The sequence below is a fragment of the Oryzias latipes genome, chromosome 4 (genome assembly GCF_002234675.1).
Source record: "Oryzias latipes chromosome 4, ASM223467v1".
NCBI classification, from domain to species: Eukaryota; Metazoa; Chordata; class Actinopteri; order Beloniformes; family Adrianichthyidae; genus Oryzias; species Oryzias latipes.
Genome location: NC_019862.2, coordinates 17,682,763 through 17,702,513, shown reverse-complemented (window position 1 = coordinate 17,702,513; position 19,751 = coordinate 17,682,763). Strand labels below are relative to the sequence as shown.

Here is a 19,751-nt window from a genome sequence, read left to right as displayed (position 1 = left end):
CATAATTTTAAAATAGATTGAAAAATGATTGGAGTGGGTCTTAAAAACCTTGCAACAGTTCTTAAAAATAATATAAAGTTGAATAAAGCAAGCAAATGTATCGCAAAGTTCCCTTCCTTAAGATGATGAACGTCATCTCCATCACTTAGCCATTGCAAGTTCTTTGTATTCTGCTGTGGTGCCTGACTGCCTCTTTCTTATTCACTTCTCATACTTTTCCACCATAAGTAAGAGATGTAAATCTAGCCTGGATAATGTTAAAGGATTCATTACACACATTATGAAATCCCTCACTAATACTTCTATATTTGTCCTGACTTCAGGTTTAAATGTTAATTTTATTCCCTCGATATCAGATACATTTGGCTTTCATTTTAAAGGTGAGCCGGGTAAAGGATGATTTAAAAAAAAAATATTTATATATATCTATATAAAAAACCACCTGGGATGGATATATATATATATATATATATATATATATATATATATATATATATATATATATATATATATATATATATATATATATATATATATATATATATATATATATATATATATATCCCAGGTGGTTTTTCATTTTTGTAAAACTAGATATGAAAGAATGCTTCGAAAAAGACCCCACAGAGCTCACCTCAGGACAGAGACATTTTCTTCTGTACAGAGACTTGTAAGAATTTTTACTTTAGACACATATGTGCAATAAAATATGATCTGAATACGAATAATATCTGCAGAACACGATTAAAAGCTTTATTATATTTGTGAAGATTCTGCAGGGATCTGATCTCAGACCAGCAGGATCAGCACGGCTCCAGAGGATGAATTCCCCACCACCGCACCATCTTCTTGCATTAGAGGGTCTCTTTGGTTCCCACAGTTTTGTTTCGTGGTCGTCTCAGTCAGAGCATGTTTGTGTATTGGAGGGCGTGGACGATGGCGGTTACTGAACTGATGTCTGGTCATGTTAGCTCACAAAGCTGGTTTTGAGACTTGGGAGTATTTTCTGCTTTTCCCTTCAGATCATCTTTATCAATGAACCTCCCATTTAGAAAATGATGTGATGCTTCCCCACAGCCCACGAAAAAAATCAACACGCAGTCATTCTGCCTTCACCATCCTATTAATCAGAAAAATCTTTATACATAAATAAAAATGAAGAACCCGGTTGTCAAATATAGCACTGATGTTGGTATCTACATTTTAACAAATGTGTTTATTATGCAGCACATAAAAATTTTGCAGAAAAATGTATTGACCCATTGCTTTAAACAACTGCAGTGTTTTACATATTAAAACACATCAGCATGTCACACATTAATGCACATAAATGCATAAAAAACATCATAAACCTGGTTATTAAAGGGGAGACAAGTAAAGTTGCCAACATTTTGCAAATAAATTGTTTTCTTTGTTCTATTTTTTTTCTGCCTTATTTGACATCAGTTTAAAAAAAGTACTGTATTTATGTAGCTTGTTTTTAATGTTTTAACTTTTATTCATTCATGTTTTGGTCAAATTGATTTCTATTAGTTTGAAATGGATTGAGGTGAAATAAAAAATGGAAGTGATACATTAAGAATTATGTTTCCTTTGTGTGCAGTTATGCAGGTCATGTTGCTGGGAGCTCTTTAAAAGCTCAGAAGGAGAACCCAGAGATGAGCGTGCGTAATACAGATGCAGTCCTGAAGGGGGCGAAAAAGAAGCTGGAGCAGAGGACACAGGTAACATTGGATTTTATGTTCATTTTAGATATAATTTAGCAGGTGCAAAGATCGTTTTCTTAAGAAAAACAAAGTACCGGCAGTTAAAAATGGGATTGTTTGCTTTATATTTCTGAAAACAATATCTTTATTTGTTTGCATTCAGACATAGCATAACATTACTTTGGGGTATTTTATGTACTAAAGGATAAAAGTTAAAAAAAAAGAAAAAGAAATAGTGATTATTGGAAAAAGGACTGAAATGCTACTAAATACATAATTTTGGACACTGTTAAAAAAAAACCAAATCTGAAAGATCTGAAATAAGAAGCTCACACTACATACTGGTAAATGGCATATACTTATATAGCGCTTTTCTACCTTCTTACGAAGGCCCAAAGCGCTTTACAGTCACAGTCCCATTCACCCATGCACACACACAGTCACACACACATTCACACACTGATGGCGGCTCCACTGCCGAACACTGGCGCCAACCTCCCACCAGAGGCAAGGTGGGGTTCAGTGTCTTGCCCAAGGACACTTCGACACATGGGCGTGCAAGGCGGGAATCGAACCTGCAATCTTATGATCATGGGTCGACCGCCCTACCGCTGCACCACGGCCGGACTACATACTGTGTAGTGTGTATAGTAAATAAAGATCAGAAGGCTGCTGTGACAATTACTGACTCAAAGTAAGAATATCCAGTGAAAAAAGCAAGTTTCAAGCATTCAATAATTCAAATTTTCTCTGTGCTGTAAACTCGTGTGTGGCTGAAACATAACCCTCATGTTCATCATTTTTTCTGTCTAAGTATGCTCATTAAATAACCACAAATGTCAGAGCTTTAAAAAAATGTACGCAATATTGTGTGATAGTAATATAAGCAACCCCACAATAAGTACAAATTTCTGCAGCCTTTTAAAAGCCTTTACAATTTAGTAATTGGATTACAGAGGATTAATATAATTTTATGAACCAATACCTAATTGCTACACATCCCAAGTAAAGCTTATTGTTCATTAATTTTGCTGATGACAAATTTATATGAAAAGCATTAGGTCAAAAATATTATTTGTTCGAAATTAAACACATTTTTGTGTTGTAACCCACAAAAGCCATGAATTAAAGTGGAAATAACCGGTTATTTTAATAAATAAGAAAGAAAAGGAGACTACTGTTGGAAATGTATCTTACTGTCTGTTAGTAAACTAACAGTGTGTCAATTTAGAAATTTAGAAATGCAGTGACAAGTCTGACATTAAGTCTGACAAAAAATAAGATAAGCTTTCACCACTGGAATCGGGACATTGAAGCAGGACATTGAAGAAAATATTTAAACAAGAATAGAGCTCTAAGCCTATTCTCTGCCTCCACCTCACTCACTCCCCTTGATGCCTGAATTTGTTCCCGTCGATGAAAAACGTTCATGCACTGTATGTTTTTGCTTTCATGTAGATGCTAAACTAAGGTAATTTAGGTGCAGAAGTGGTTTGATGCATCTTTGCATCAATAGGTGTCAAGCGGTTAAAAACAGGCACCAGAGCATTTTTCAGTTATCATCGCCCTCTCCAAGAACTCTGCTGCAGCCTCTCTTAAACACCACAGCACCTCCACTGGAGTGTTGTGAGGAACAACTACCTTTCAACTCTTCATCCTCTTCAATGTCTTCCTCACCCTTACTGATCTTTGCTACTTCCTGCTCCACAAAAGCCATCTCTTCTACTGTGTGGTCTCAAACATTTTCCAAATTTATCATCTTGTTAAAGTCCCTACATTCAAAGTTCCTACTCTAAGTCCTACACCTTTTCCTATTTTTCTCTTTCTGCCTACAAACACATTTTCCTTTTCCCCAGGCAAAATGTAGGTCAACACCACCAGTGGTGATTATTGGTAAAGTTTTTTGATTTGCATAATTGATTCTGACTTTACGTCGGATGGCTTTCCTGATGCAACCCTTTATAGTTACTTGGGCTTGGAACCGGCACATGAAAGCACTGCATTATGCCCCCTTGTGGTTGCATTATAGTGTAAAAGTGCATCTGAAAACAAATTGTGTTATCATGCAGTAACATTGGCAGTTTGGAAGAAAACATCAAGTTATTATATGGCTCTTCCCCTTCAGGGATGTTTTTACTTTAGAGCAGGGGTCGGGAACCTATGGCTCGCGAGCCATATATGGCTCTTTTGATGGTCACATGAGGCTCGCAGACAAATCTTTAATTCTAATTTTTTTTTTCCCATTAGACCAGTCCTTCTCGTGCGCGATGCGATGCCAGAGGCGCGCAGTAGTAGCGGTGCTTAGAGAGACAAATCTGCGCCAGCACTAGTATAAGTTTAAAATTGTCTATTAATTCACAGAGTTTGTACCACCCGGAAACCTGTGAATTGCCGTGCCTAAAACTGCGCGCTCCCGTCTCTGAGAAAGAGCGCGCAGATGCGGGGACGGGATGTGTGAGGGAGAAAGCAGAGGGTGGGGGTGAGGTGTTGTGGGGACAGGCAGCAGGTGAATCGCGCAGGGATTGTAAAAACGTAAAACCCGCTGCCTGTCACTCACTGCAGCGTGTGAGTGTGTGTTTGACTCCAGCAGGTCTGCATGTGAGCAGTCTGTCTCACATCTACAAAACATTCAGACCTACAATCACGTTTAAAGTCTCAACGCCTGCATGAAGCAGAAACTCACCACGTATCAACCAGACTAGACCATCAGCAGAACTACCACGAGAAATACTCATCATTTATAAGCAACAGCATAACAATGTTATTAAAAATAATCCACAGACTTATTGTACTTTAAAAATGTTGAAATTACATCAAATGCACACATTCACTTATATTTTAGTTTTAAACATATTGTCGCGGACTGAGTTGGACGACTGTCGGGCCGCGTTAAAAGTTCTGGAGTTCATGGAACGCATCGATCAAGCAGAGATCTGATTGGCCCTCAGTTCTGTCGCTCAGCCTGTTGTTAGGTAGTTTGGACCAATGGGGTTCAGCTATGGGCCAAATAAGGGAAAGGGGAGGGCTGGAGCAGGAGCAGGGGGATATAAAGTTGGGAGAAGCGCTCTCGTCTCGGCGGGAGAGATTCAGGAGCTGCTGAATTAATTGTTCGGCGTTTGTTGCGGTCTACAGTAACCAGAATAAAGAACCTTAAAAGAGGTTAAGTCTCCGTGCCTCAGTGTGGGAAAGGGATGCTACATTATTGTATGGCTCTTTCGAAATTACATTTAAAAATATGTGGCGTTTATGGCTCTCTCGGCCAAAAAGGTTCCCGACCCCTGCTTTAGAGCCTTATTCCAGAGTCAGCCTATCCTTGGTTTTGAATGGGTTTGCTGTAATTCCTAACTACTTAGGTCAAACTCATTAAGAAATATTTATTTTAAGGTTAAAGTTTAACTTTGATATTGTGTATAGATTTCATACATTGATTTGTTATGAAATAGCAGAGATGATGTTGGAAAAGCTGTGTGTAAATTCAAGTTTTTTGGTGCACGTGTGAAATAACTGCATGCTAATCCCTGTGTGGTCATGGGATTCATGTTGAGGTGTATACAATTAATCAAATAGTATAGATAACATAAATTAGTAATAAACTCAGTATTTTGCCTATTCCTTGATTTATTTAGTGTATTTAATCTAAAAGAATGAGGAAATCAGGATTTATTTTCTATATTTGAAGTTTCTTCAGTTTTTTTAAAGCTATCTTTCTGTGTTGGTTGAATTTAGGAGTGTATTCAGACTGGACACATTTAGTTTGCTTGAAGTGAATCAGAGTTCATTTACCATTTATCATTTACAATAATGCAGGACCAATTTTCAATCTGAGTACACCCAAGTGGACCCTGGTCCAGGACCAGGGAGCGCTCTCTAACCCAATTTTTGAGGTGGTCTCGGTTCGTTTCCAATTCAACTGAGCTTCGGTTCGCTCTGAGATTCCTCAGTCTGAATATGGTCCATGCCCGGAGCAGAACACCTAGACCAAAACAGTCACCGTAGCTAGTGGCCACGTGATGTAAACAGATTAGGAAAGTTGCAACAGATGCGCTGCGGAATAATGTAAAGCAACGATTGTCATGTTATCAAAGAGGAAAAAGGGTCCAACTCTTTACATGTTAGAACACAGCTAAAAACACTTCTTACATGCTTTTCTGTATTTTGTTATGCGCCCGGCGCTGCTTTGACGTCATCATAAAAGCTACCTTGTAGTTCCTTAACTGAATTCTCTTTTAAAAAATGTCAAAACACCACAACGATGAGACACAGCAACTCATTGAAGATGTGATTAGATGAATGCAGGCAAATTAAATCAATCTTTAACGTCATACACATTGCTTCTCACTGCTTCCCCGACAATCTGTCATAAACGCTTATCAGTGTACTTTCTTAGCTGACATCTCCTTGACAGCCACCTTGCAGCATGCCTCCACAAGACCAAAATAGCTGTAAAAAGTGTTGTACTTGACGTTGATACGTGCGTTTAAAGTTGGTCAGCGAATTATATGGTTTGAATTAGTGAGCTACGATTGCAAAGTGCAAGATTTCCATAATTTCTGTCTTTAGTTGTTTTGCCCTGCCCTCGTGATTCCTGGCCAATGATTGACGATATCTTTAGTCACATGGTTTTGTTTACAAGCTTAAGTTCGAAATAGGAAAGTCTGCTTGACGGCAGTCTGAATACAGACCAAACATGAGGTTCAGGACTCGACCTGGACCAAATTAAGTAGACTCAGACCGGACCAAATGATTTTTCCAGAGTGAATACACCCTTAGTGTTTGATCCATTTATCTCATTTTAATTAGGGAATGCCAGCTCAGCTTTCTTCCACAGTTTCCAAGCACACGTGTAATAATTTATGAATGTGATTTCTCATGCTCATTAATGCAACTTGTGCAGTCCCCGTAGTGTCAAAAGAAACAGCTACTCAACTATTTTTGGTTTCATACATGCTGAACCACACAGAGAGGCCATGGTCTGATTTGTTGTAGCTTGCAACTAATTAAAAGTCAAAGTAAAATCCCTTCTACACGGCGTGTGATCTTTTTGGATAAAAAAAAAAGCAGACAATGAGCTGTTGTTGTCTTTTGAAGGTGTTTAGTCTTGCTACCTCTGTGTTTAGTCTTTTGTCTGAAGAGAGAAATGCATGCCATTCATTAATTATCATTCTTGCCTGTCTCCTGTGCCGCGGATATAATGCCAAAACAAGGATGAGAGGAGAAAGAAAGCAGAGCTGAACAAAGGAGCATGTCTTAAAAGAAAAATGATCACAGCAGCCTTAGTTTGAAGATTTTTCTTTTTTTAACTCCCTTTTTTTGCTCTTCTTAAGGGAGGGGGTTGTGTTCTTATTAAGATATCTTTGGAGATTTTGTTAGTGTTGTGACTCACTTATCATTCCAATTAGAGTTTTTAGAGCCAATAATGATGAGCCCAGTCGAGCCTGTGGGAGAAGTTCTGAATGGAGAGGGCACCTCAGGTTCTTCTCATCCTACACAGAATTTTATTAAGGGACAGCTAATGACAGCAGAGGCAAGGGGACCTTCATTAAAAGTCTTTTTACTTTCTTTTCCCGAGTAGTCATCCAGTGAGAGCATTCAGTAAGGAATGGAAGACAACTCCCTTGAAGCAGTTCTGAACAGGATGTTACCTCGATGCTTACAAATATCACACACGGAAACGTAAAAAGAAAAAAAAGAAAACACTCAAAAAAAAATGTGCCAGCAAGTTAAGATAAACATAAGAACATGTTTGTGAAGATTCTCAGTCATGCAGCTCGTGCTACCTCAGGGTACTGTTCTTCAGGGCAACTTCACATGTGAATTTTATTATGTTGGTAAAGTAAAAGATAGTTAAAGCCCTTTGCAGGAATTAAATTATGTTCACAGGGCCCTCTGCAACACACGTTCAAGTAACAACTTTCAGTTAAAAGTCTGCAAATGCTTGTGCGTTTCGGGCTTTCAAAACTCTGGTGCTCATGCATCGCTACCCAAGTTTTTACGACCATTTTCCGACTCTACGTACAAAACGTTGAAAGTTAAGCCAGGTCGAACTCTGACCAATCAGGGACTTAGATTTGGTAGTGAAGACTGGATGTTGTCCCTTTTACTTCACTGAAGTACTAACCGTTTGAAAATTGATCATAGAGGAGAAATTAAAAATGAATAGAGCTGTAATGGAAAAGCCTCGAGCAAGATTTGGGGCAACTTCCTATTTTATTTTGTAGTTTTGGCCTTGAGTTTTTCCCCTTTTTTCAATAGTTCCAACTATTGCAGATTGATTCATCTTATAGTAGAAGTCCCTTCATACTATCTTTGACTTTTTGTTCATCTTATGAATGTTAGTAAAACTAGCCTCTTTTGGACCCTTTTTTCATCAGTAGAAAAAATAATCAAGGTGCTACAAAAAATCATTTTAGCTTACACCACCAGACTAGAATCTAATTTTTAACTGCTATTATGTATTAACAACTGGATGCGCTGGACTGTTGGGTTTGATTACCTCACACAGCTGTGTTTATCTGTGGATCAGTCTTGTATTGGTAAGTGATACATGAATGTTTTTGGTCAGACTGTGAGTGTGGAATTGACTCTACAAATCAACATTGTCTCACTGCTGTATTCATACTAAATAATAATATACCCCAAAACCCTCAGTCATGCACTGAGTCTTTTTTCAGTTTTCCTTCCACACATTTAGAGACCGTTTTGGAGTCGTCGTCTCTGTTAGTGTTGGCTTGCTGCTGTCAGTGAGCAGCTTCAGCGCCACATGGCCAAAAGTCTGTTTAACTTCCAGACTTTCGTCTCGACTAAGAAAAACACTTGTGGTGGAAGCATGGCTGTAATTTGTTTTTGTCTTCAACTGCCGTCCTATGACTTGACGGTGACTCACTGCAGGTTAAAGCCTGCCTCTGTGTCCTTTTGGACATGCTGTGATCTAATAGCTCCCTTCGTTTCCATAGCTACCAAACATCCACTGTATGATGGAGGACAGACGACCCTTCTTGCATCCTTCTATTTATTTAAAACATAAAAAAAGTATATGTTACAACATTGATATACATTTTTGGTCTATTTTTAATTGACTGTTATTTGTCTTTTTGTTGTCTCTTTTATAAATATTTGCTTAGAAAATTGTGTACGCAAATTTTGTTTTACATGCCACTGGTTGGCAGGTTTTATTTCATTTTATTTTTTCTTTCTTTCCTTTGTAATTGAATAGTTCTAAAGTCGCTTTTTGTTTGAATGTGTGATTGTATAAAAAAATTGAAAATCTTTGAATAAAGTGTTAAAAAACATAAAAACAGTAGTTGATGTCTTAAATTTGCCTCTTTGTTAGATATACATAAAATCAAGCTACTCCCCTGTCAATGCAAACATGTATTGATAAGTAAGCATACGTTTATGTATTATTCAGAGCAATGCATTGCACAATTTGTGCATAACTGCACTTTTGGCTCGAAATGATGGAAAAGGTCCATCTTTTTAGAGCTCCTACCATATTTTCATTTATCAAGGGGGTTATGTTTCAAGGTTAGGTTGTGTTTTAATGTTAAAAAAAGTCATCTTCTTTAATGAAAACAACTGATTTGTTCCAGACTTAAAACTTTTTATATATTTTTTACTTGCCCTGTCCAACAGCTGGGCAAACAGATGAGAGCTAAAGTCCTCTTATGTTGGACATATTTTACTTTAGCAACAGGGGTTATGAATCTTCTGACAAACCAGTGGTATGTCTGAATAAACCCCTTTTGTAATCGAGGCCAAACTTTTTTCATTTTAATCATATTTGAAAATCTTTTGTGTTGGACCGGATGGAAAAGGAAAGGAGGGATGAAGAGAGAGGCATGGTAGAGAGGGGGGAAAGAAGGGTGATTATAAAATGGGAGGGGGGGATTTAAACCATGAAGCAGCATAAAGCAACAAGTTTCTGGATGGTTATACTCGTTACAGAGAGGTTCAGATGTAATACAAGTCTATTAGGGCGGGGCCTGCCCCCACACACACTCAAATGTTATAAACACACCTGTTGGCTCCAAAAATGTTCACTTGTCAACATGTACACTGTGCAAATAATGGTCCCACACACATACATATGCCTTCAAACCAACTAGTGTGAAATATTTCATTTGATCACAAAAAGTATTAGTGCAAAGGTGAGCTAACACCTGTGCTCCAGTGATTGTTTATGTTATTCTAAAATGGATGATGGATTGTAAAAAGAAGGAGGGAGATTGCCCAGTCGTCCCCACACCAAGACCCCCGCCGCAGCAGCAGCGGCTGCTAGAACCCCCTTAACACCCGCACGGTAGCGGATAGAGAAAAACCGCCCCCTGGGCGATCACATCCACCACCCAAGCCAGGGCCAGCAGGACCACCACAGGGGCCCCCAAAGCCAGAGAGCAGGGAGGCATGGGGGGACAGAGAGTGCAAGATCCAGCCCAACCAGGAGAGCAGCCCCCCCCGCCACGTCGGGAGGGCCCAACGTGGGACCCCGCCCGAGAAGAGCGCCCACAGTCCCCACCGGGCACCAGAAGGCCCCGACCCCCACCCCCAACCCATGGCAGATAGACAAGAAGCAGCAACGCCTAGGCACCACACCCCCTAAGTAATGGAACTTTAAACTTAAAACTTTGAATCTCTTAACATTTTTGTGATGAATGAAAGCGAACATGTGAAAATAAAACAAAAAATGAAAAATACAAAAGCAAACAATATTTCATTTTTTATTTTCATTTATTTATTTGTTCCTTTCATGAAAATTACTGATGTCCAATAAGTTTACATGTTTACATGTTTGTCTTACATATTGAACATTTTCATGATTGGAAAGAATATAGAATAGAATACAGATCCTTAAAGCATTGGATTGGCATATTTTTTTTATGACGGATGCTAAAAAAGGTCTTAAGACAGCAATAGGTAAAAAATAAATAAATTATCAGTGGATGTTTTTCTCCCAGAAACCACAAGCATTTTTATGTGTCTTACAACAGAACAGTGGGTTTCATAGTCCACACAAATATAATTGGCAAAAAGAAAAGGTTTTTCTAGGTTAGAACGGCATGAGCTCAATCACAAGTAATTTTAGAGGTTATTCAGGTTTTGCGGTAATAAATTTGTTGGGAATAAATGTTATTAGAGTGGGCAAAAGCTACTGTAGTGCCTTAGAAGTTTACGTTGTTTTTCTTTTAGCTTGCTGTTTTCTGAAATATGCGCATGGTGCCCTCCTGGGATATAAATTAATTATTCCAAGAGAGAAAACCCAGCAGACGCTGCTGCAGTGCATCTATTTTTGCTAGACATCACAGTTTGATGTCAGAATTTTTTAAATGACAATGAAAAGAAGGAGGGCTGAAGTTTAGGCTGTTTTTTCAAACTCCTTGTGTTCTTCTTTCTGATGTTTACTTAGCTTTTCTTAGTGGTGCAATGATGCATTTCTGCAAAAAAAAACAACAGTGTGATCTGTCGGATACAGGTGGATTTTCCTCTGCTTAAAAGGACACATAGAAATTGACAATTGCTCCCTGTCCTGCATGGGTTTTTTTTTTTTGTTGTTGTTGCCTTTTTTACATTCATATTGATACTTTTCTGGTATTTGTTGCAGCAAAGGGACGAACAGTTTTGTCACACAACCGGCTCTACCATCAGCCTTATTGCTCCCACCTCTCCCTATAGAAAATGCTTACTGCAGAAAACACACAACAATGCTAGTGCTAGTTTCTGCAGTGTTAAGTTGAATTGTATAGCAAAATTAGGCACATGTACTGCCTCGGGGTCTGTTTATGTTAATATTGAGGTAACATGTCTTTCCACTGCATGTCTTCACACATGTTTTCCCCCATAACAAGTTAAACCGTCTTTTAGTAATAGGTTGCTGAATTGTGTTTTGATACAGGACGGGAATAATCCACCCTTTTTAGGTGCAGTCTGAATCATATCAGAAGAGTTTTGAGTGTGATGGTGTGTTAACTGTGACTGTAAAGCACTTTGGGTCTTAATTGAGGTGGGAGGTTGGCGCCAGTGTTTGGCAGCGGAGCCGCCATCAGTGTGTGAATGTGTGTGTGAATGTGTGTGTGCATGGGGAATGGGACTGTGACTGTAAAGCGCTTTGGGCCTTCGTAAGAAGGTAGAAAGCGCTATATAAGTATACGCCATTTACCATTTTACCATAAAAAAGTATAAAAGTATATAACATTTACCATTTTGGGACATTAAAGATGGTCATTAGTTTTAGCCTTTATCTCTCAAATTTGTCAAAGCAATTTCTGCCTTATTTTACCAGAATAACCTTAGCTCTGGTAGCCTTGGTTTCTATATTAATAGGTAGCAGATTTTCATTGTTATTCTTGAATGCCAACTAAATGCTCTTTGGTCTATAAATTCATGTCTGTGAAACAAGTTCAGAGCCTGCTTCTGCCTACGATACACAATTCCCAACCAGCATTTACTATCTTGACCATCTGTGAAGCTGTTTTGCATGCTGACATTTATTAATTAGCATGCAAGGAAGCATGAAGTCTGTGTTTTAGATTTTCGACACAAAATGTTATAATTATCATAATGGGCTTAAGTGGAGACATCTTTAATAATGTTCTTTATTAAAATACCCTTCATTAAATTACCTTTTATTTCTTACATGCACAAGAACCAACAATAGACTGCAAATACAGCCTGAACGTCTGTAAAGAGAAGCTGTTAACAATTCAAAGTGCAGGAATAAACAATTCTTTAAAATGTATAGATTAAAGGGTTTTAACATACATTTGATTAGTGATTATAATAAATTCTCACAAGTGCAATCTTTGCAAATTGTCCACAACAACAACTGAATGAATAAACCAAATGTTTGTTGAGCGCGAAACCCCGACCCAACATACCATTTGAGGATCAATTATCTTTTCAACAGTGAGGTGCATCCGAATAAATAAATAAAACAAATGCTTTTATTAGATTTTGAGAGTCATTAGTAGCAGTACAAAAAAAGAAAGTGTCCTTCTTACAGGAACTGCTGGTGGAGCTCGGCTGGGCCAGCAAAGGACGGGAACGGGAAGACCGCGGAGGAAGCATGGAGAAGAAGGAAGGGGGCAGTGGAGAAGATTGTGATGATGAAGATGGCTGTGAAACATCTGGTCAGGAGAGTGGTAAGTCACATGTACACACAAACACAACCAGCCCAGCAGGCAGAAACGAAGAAGCAAACATGCACATAAACACACACATGCCTGCATGCTTCTCCTCGTGCTACAGAGTTTCCGGCTCCCACACCACAAACATTCTAATCCCACACACTCAACTAATGAATGTATAAGCAAATACAAACATATGGTGCACCGACCTGCAGTGTATTTTTAAAATGCTGCAGCGTTTACAAGTTTAGTAGCAGAAGGAAAATGCCTAAAGGGACTAGTTCAACTGAGCGATGTGTCTCAGCTCCCTTCCACATTTTCTATCGTGCTTTTTGCTTTACTCAGCAGATAGTTTCCCCTTTCAGTACAAATAAAAGGATAAACTATTAATCAGGTCACCCCAAAAACTTATATATAAAAAAAAACCTTAAGGAGTTTTTCTTGTGATTTATTCATGGCACTTGTAGATCTACATAATTCACAGGTTTCAGAAGGAGATCTCAGGATTCCTGTAGACCATGATGTAATCCTGTAGTTCAAATCTTTACATTTTAATTTGTTTAAATAGTTTATGATAAACATTCATCCAAAAATTAAAAAGTCAAATCATCCTAATATTTTTCTGGTGGCTTGGACAAATACTGTTCTCACCAAACCTGTGACCAAATTTAAACCAAGGAAGTGCAAATGTTTTAGAAATGACCACTGAAGGTTTTTGCTTTTTTAGAGAGCAATTTTCACGTGACGATCATGTGACCATATGAAAAAGTTAACTTTCATAACAAATATAAACCTATGTACAGCCTGTTGTGAAAATGTTCTTTTTTGTGTGTGTTTTATTTGCCTTTTATAGCTATGTTAGGGTTTGAGGCAAACCTGGCAGAATTATTTGTTGCAGTTTCTTAAATTGCAACTAGAGGCCAGGTGGAAGAGAGACATGTACCGTATTTTCCGGACTATAAGTCGCCCTTTTTATTATAGTTTGGCAAGGGGTGCGACTTATACTCCGCAGCGACTTATATTAGAAATAAATTGAAATAAATACATTGTTAACCCTCCTGTTATGTTCATTTGTGAGGAACAGAGATGATGTTCCTGGGTCAATTTGATGTATGAGGTATGTTAAGTGTTAAGAGTATGTTAAGTGACTCAGAGAATCAGCAAACTTTTTTTTACAGTAAGATCTTGAAGGCTAACAACATAATATTCTATTTTCCAATGATTCAGAAATGCAATAAAAGTGAAAACTGTTTCTACAAATACAGGATGAATACAGAGTATTAATTGGCCAATGATGCTTCATGAAAGGAATAAATAAATAAGTATGAGAAAGAATTATGGTGAAATTATTAGATAAACAGTCTGCTATGATTGTGTCATATAAGGTTGTGAAAGTTAAAATGCGACTTATAGTCCAGTGCGACTTATCTGTGTTTTTTTCTACTTTATAATGCATTTTTGGGCTGGTGCGACTTATACTCCGGTGCGACTTATGGTCCGGAAAATACGGTATATTTTTTTTGATCAACTGTTTTCATGTCATCATGTTTACTTTTTTATTTACGGAGTCTGTTCATTATAAGTTATTTTATGTTTTTGGATTTTCTGGTTGGTGGACCCATGAGTTAATTCAGAAAGCCTTTCACTTTACTTTTTTCCTCCTAATCAGCCACTTTGGGGAACAGTTCAGCACTGCACTAAAAAGTGAGAGGACATTATAGTCCTGTTATTTCATACTTCAATATGACACATACACAAATACTGTGTGAAGGACACAGCTACCAAAAAAAAAAAATTAGACAAACACTTTGTATTCCAACAACTTCTTATGAAAAAAGCACAACCTTTGTGTAAAAACACTGCACTCAGCTTTGGGAAACAAATAACTTTACAAATGATTTTTTTTTTTTACTTTTTACCACTTCTTAACAGTATTTCTGATTCTCCCTGAAGCCCACAAAGAGGCATGACTGAGGTGGGAAAAAGTGTCACACTGCTCTGTGACATTGCAACACAAACGGCAAAGCAGGGGAAAAAAGAAGCAAACAGATGCAAATAACAGGCTCCATGAAAGGAGGCAGTTGTATCATTGAGGAACAATAATACAACTGCCAGCATGTTTAATTCTGTTCTTTTGTGTTCTGGCTCAGCTATCCATCTTGGCAAAACCATAGTTTGATAACTGTAATTGAAGGGAAGCTATGATTAGGTCAACACCCAAAGAAGAACAGCGTTAATGGTAAATATAATCTTTATAACACGTGCGTATGTCTGCATCTGCAGAGTGCAGTCCTCTTCATGCATGTCTTTAATTTATTTTATCATAAAATTGTTGATAGTTGTAATCTTTTTAGTCTTAAATTTATAATTGTTGTGTCAAGAGGCTCTTGGAAAATGGAAAACTGCAGAATTAAAAACAGTTGTCAGATGCATGTTAAAAAAATGGCTTTATTCCAACTTAGGCAATTTTCCGAGCTGCTGTTGAAGCAATTCTTTTACAACAAATTTATTTGTTCGTATTCTGTAGAATAGCATCTTCTTCCATCAGAGGTCTGCTCACACTGGAGCTGGTTATTAAAATAATTTGTGGTGCAAGCACCAAATTTGGCATGGATGTACACTGACCAAAAATATAAACGCAACACTTTTGTTATTGCTCCCTTTTCTTGTGGCCAGTCTAAGGCACACCTGTGCAATAATCATGCTGTCTAATCAGTGTCTTGATATGGCACACCTGCGCGGTGGGATGGATTGTCAAGGCAAAGGAGAAGTGCTCACTATCACAGATTTAGACAGATTTGTGAACAATATTTCAGAGAACTGGTTATTTTGTGTATGTGGAAAATGTTTCACATCTTTGAGTTCATACCATAAAAAATGGGAGCAATAACAAAAGTGTTGCGTTTATATTTTTGGTTAGTGTACCTCTTTCAGAAGAGCACACTAGCCACTAACATGTAACATGTATATGATATCTGTACTTTTTGTCTTAAACATTTTGTAAAGGAAAAAAAAAGTATTACCACCTTTCTACTGGGCTGTAAATGTTTTTTATTTATTTATTTTTGTAGGGGAATTATTTGTGGTGATATCAGTGCTGACCCCACGGCAAAAACATTTGAGTCAACATCACAACTGTGGTTCATTAATATAAAAAGTGCTTTATCAGAGCTAAACCACAGCCTTTAATGTCAGGGTTCAGTTTGTCTTAATTTTTAGGATTTTTTTTCTGCATCGCCTCATTAGTCATTTCTGGAGGCTGCATCCTCTTTGTTTATTCTCACCAAGGTGATGTCATCAGCTCCCAAAGGCCCCAAACGGCACAGCAATAGGTTATAGGTTTTGGATTCATCATTGCTACAGTGTCCTGTCCTTGTTGGTGTCATGAACGAGTGTCCCAGTAATGGAGAAAAGCTCCTACGTGCCTCACTGCTTCTTCATGATACAGTGCTGTCTGTGGGTCAGGAGCTCACAGAATACTGCATGTTCAAGCAGGTGAGGAATAGAAAAAAATGGAACATGTCACCTTTACTACTCGTGCTGTCAATACATGCAGTAGTTTTATTTCACAAAATTAAATTGTAGTTTCCCACAATACTGTACAAGTTTGTTTTCTTTTATGAGTAATGAAAGTTAGACTTTAAAAAGGAGAAATTCGATTTTTTTCTTATGACTGCTTTAAATCTTAGTACTTTGGATAGAAAGGGTCTGGATCATCAGATTTATTTGAATTTCGTTGTTATTTGATTGTTCATCTGCTGCACTATCAGAACAAAAACAAATCTCATTTCTTTACTATTTTCTTCCCTAATAAGGCGTTTGAAGACAATTTTTTGCACCCTTGACACTGACCTTGATGTGATGATCATGACTCTGGATGTTCATTACTCCAGCTGAGGAATGAACATCCATTTTCGACTATTTACGCTGACGATTGTTGGTGAGCATTACTGTGATAGGATCATAATATTTTAGGCTCTTCCAGAATCTGGGGGGAAGAATAACTATGAAGAAGGCAAAGTGGGAATTTTCTGCACTTCTCCATGCTTGTTGGCATCTCTTTGAATATTAATGAACACTATACTCACTGAGGCTGAAAGAGCATGTGGTTCGTAGAGGAAGCCGATGAGGTGAAGTATTTTTCTGTGCATGTAGACTTTATGTCCCTGCTGTTGTGTAATTAATTTTTTTATGTTTAGCACAGTTTAGATTTCTAATTTTGTCCTTTTCTTCCTTCCGATGTTGAGAGAAGTAACAAGGTCCACAAAGTGCTGAGGGAAAACATTTTGGTCATGCTATTTTATTTCTTTATTTCTTTATGAATAAAGAGAGGCTGAGAACTTCATGCAGAAGAAAAAGGAATAATTGATGCAAATCTACTGTTGCATCAATGAAGCAGCATTTTTGATCCATTTTTTTGGCACAAATCATATAACAGATTTATGCAGTTTTCTATATGGTCCACTTAATAGATAGGTAAAAAGAAATTCTTATAAATAATTAAAAACAAACACATAAGCTGCTCAGGATATGTTGACCACCAGGTTATTGCACAGCACATAGTACAGCATCCTTCCCTAGAGTTATTGGTGCGTAAAAACTGCTCTTGAATCTGTTCTGCTTTTGGTTGACCTGAATCCTGAATCTGGGGCCCTGCGTTGGGCTCTCCCGGCGCGGCGGGGGGCTGCCCTTCTGGTTGGGCTGGGGCGGCGCTCCCTTTCCCTCCGTGCCTCCCTGCTCTCTGGCTCTGGGGGCCTCGCGGCGGTCCTGCTGGCCCTGGCCTGGGTGGCGGGCTGGGTCGCCCGGGGGGCGGTTGTTCCCTGCCTGCTGCCGTGTGGCGTTGGGGGTTCCGGCTGCCGCTGCTGGTGCGGCGGGGGTCTTGGTGTGGGGATGGCTGGGCACTCTCCTTCCTTCTTTTCACATTCCACCGTCCATTTTAGAAAAACATAAACACTCACCTGAGCACAGGTGTTAGCTCACCTTTGCACTAACAGTTTACATGATTGAATGACTGAAATATTTCACACTAGTTGGTTTAAAGGCATAAGTATGCATGTGTGAACACTATCTGTTTTGTGTGCATGTTGACATGTGGACGTTTTTTTTTTCTTTCAACCAGCAGGTGTGTTGATAACATTTGAGTGTGTGTGTTTGGACAGGCCCCGCCCTCTTTGTACTACATTTGAACCTTACCGTAATGATAAACAACCAGAAAACCTGTTGCTTTATGCTGCTTCATGGCCTAACCCCCCCCTCCTATTATCACCCTCTTACCCCCCCCCCCTCTCTAACATCCCTCTCTCTTCTTCCCTTCTTTCCTTTTCTGTCCGGTCCAACACTAAAGATTTTCAAACATGATTGAAATTAATCAAGTTTGGCCTCAATTACAATTATTCAGACATACCTTTGGTTTGTCTGAAGATTAATAACCCCTCTTGTTAAAGTAAAATATGTCCAACACAAGAGGCCGTCAGCTGTCATCTGCCTGCCCAGCTGTTGGACAGGACAAGTAAAAAAAACAACAACAAACAAACAAAAAATAAAAGCCATTAGTTTATTTTAAACTACAGTCAGGTTTTCATGTCCGTTTTCATTATGTGTGTGGTCATGGCGTGTACGTGTCAACTAAGGGGAGGGGGCAGAGCAAAGGAGTTGGTTGGTAATAATTGAAATTTTGGTGGGTACTATTTGTTTTTTGGTTTGCCTGTTTTTTTTTTCTTAACTATAAAGTGGTTTGAGCTGCTAAAAGGGCTTGTTTTCTAATTAAATAAAGTTTGATGTGATTGTTTCTGGATGGACTGTCTAGCTAGGGGACACCTGACCCACAGAATGGCTTTTTTTTCTGCTGCTGTGCTGCAGGTAAACCACACATACATGCAATAGATCATCACACTCTACAGCACAGTATTTGGAGGACACACGCAGTTATAACCATTAGATTAACTATTAGATAACTTTATTGATCCCACAATGGGGAACTTCACTAGTGAAAAAGTGCTGTCCCTGTGTGGGACAGATGCGGTTTTGGGAAGAGCGGAAAGCCTCTGCTGAGTTTTATAGAATGTCACAGTGGGTCCTCTATCTCGACGGCCAGAAATCAACATGAGGCTGCCCTCTCCAGACATTGATGCACGTTGACTGAACCCACAATCATTTCTTTTGTCATGGTGGTGTTAAGGACCAGATTATTATCCCTGCACCACCCAGTGAAATGCTCCACCTCATTCCTCTTGGTAGACTGATCCCCTGAGACGATCTTGTCTGCAAACGTAATGATGGTGTTACTGCAGTGGGTTGGGTTGTAGTCATACAGTTAAAGCATACAAAAGTAAGAACTAAGCACACAGATCTGTGGTGAGTTATTGTTGAATAATCTGGATGCTGACATGTGGGAGCCATTTTTAAAATAGGTTCAGCAATGAGACAATAACAGATTATGTCAGGGATTATGGATCATAGCTCTGGGACAGGGATGTGCTAAAAATCCAAGTGAAGACAGGATATAACCTAGTTAGTAAAGATTTTGAGAATCCTCCAAATCGGGTACAGGATCTTGCATACCTCCTCGGGGGGGGGGGGGGGGGGGGGGGCTAAAGCTGTGTGGTTCTGCTTCTTTCATTTTTCTGAAAATGGGTGAAGATGTTTAGCTCTTTAACTGTTGACTGTTTCTTAATTTTGTTCTTGTGAAATCCCTACTCAGATTGTCTGGCACTAGGGCTTTGCCCTATCCCCACACTTGAAGGTCTTGTTTTTTTTTTTTTTCGTCTTTGAAGTTCTAACACGTTTTTCAGTTAAACCATCCAGTGATTATGGAACTGGACAAAGTGACTTCAGCCATGCAGCATACTCAGCCAAATTGGTTGCATATTTGCATGTATAAACTTTATAGTGTTATCATTAAAAAGATTTGCTTTGATGGGGTGTT

The 19,751-nt window shown here is 38.6% G+C and overlaps 1 protein-coding gene across 1 annotated transcript in view; it reads left to right on the top strand.

Moving 5' to 3' along the window:
• LOC101170581 (glypican-5) overlaps nt 1-19,751 on the top strand; it is a 53,764-nt gene that overhangs the window by 18,911 nt on the left and 15,102 nt on the right. The window contains exons 8-9 of the mRNA XM_011474169.3: nt 1,604-1,724; nt 12,703-12,841. Coding sequence (XP_011472471.1) covers nt 1,604-1,724; nt 12,703-12,841 — 260 coding nt within the window. The remainder of the gene's footprint in view (nt 1-1,603; nt 1,725-12,702; nt 12,842-19,751) is intronic.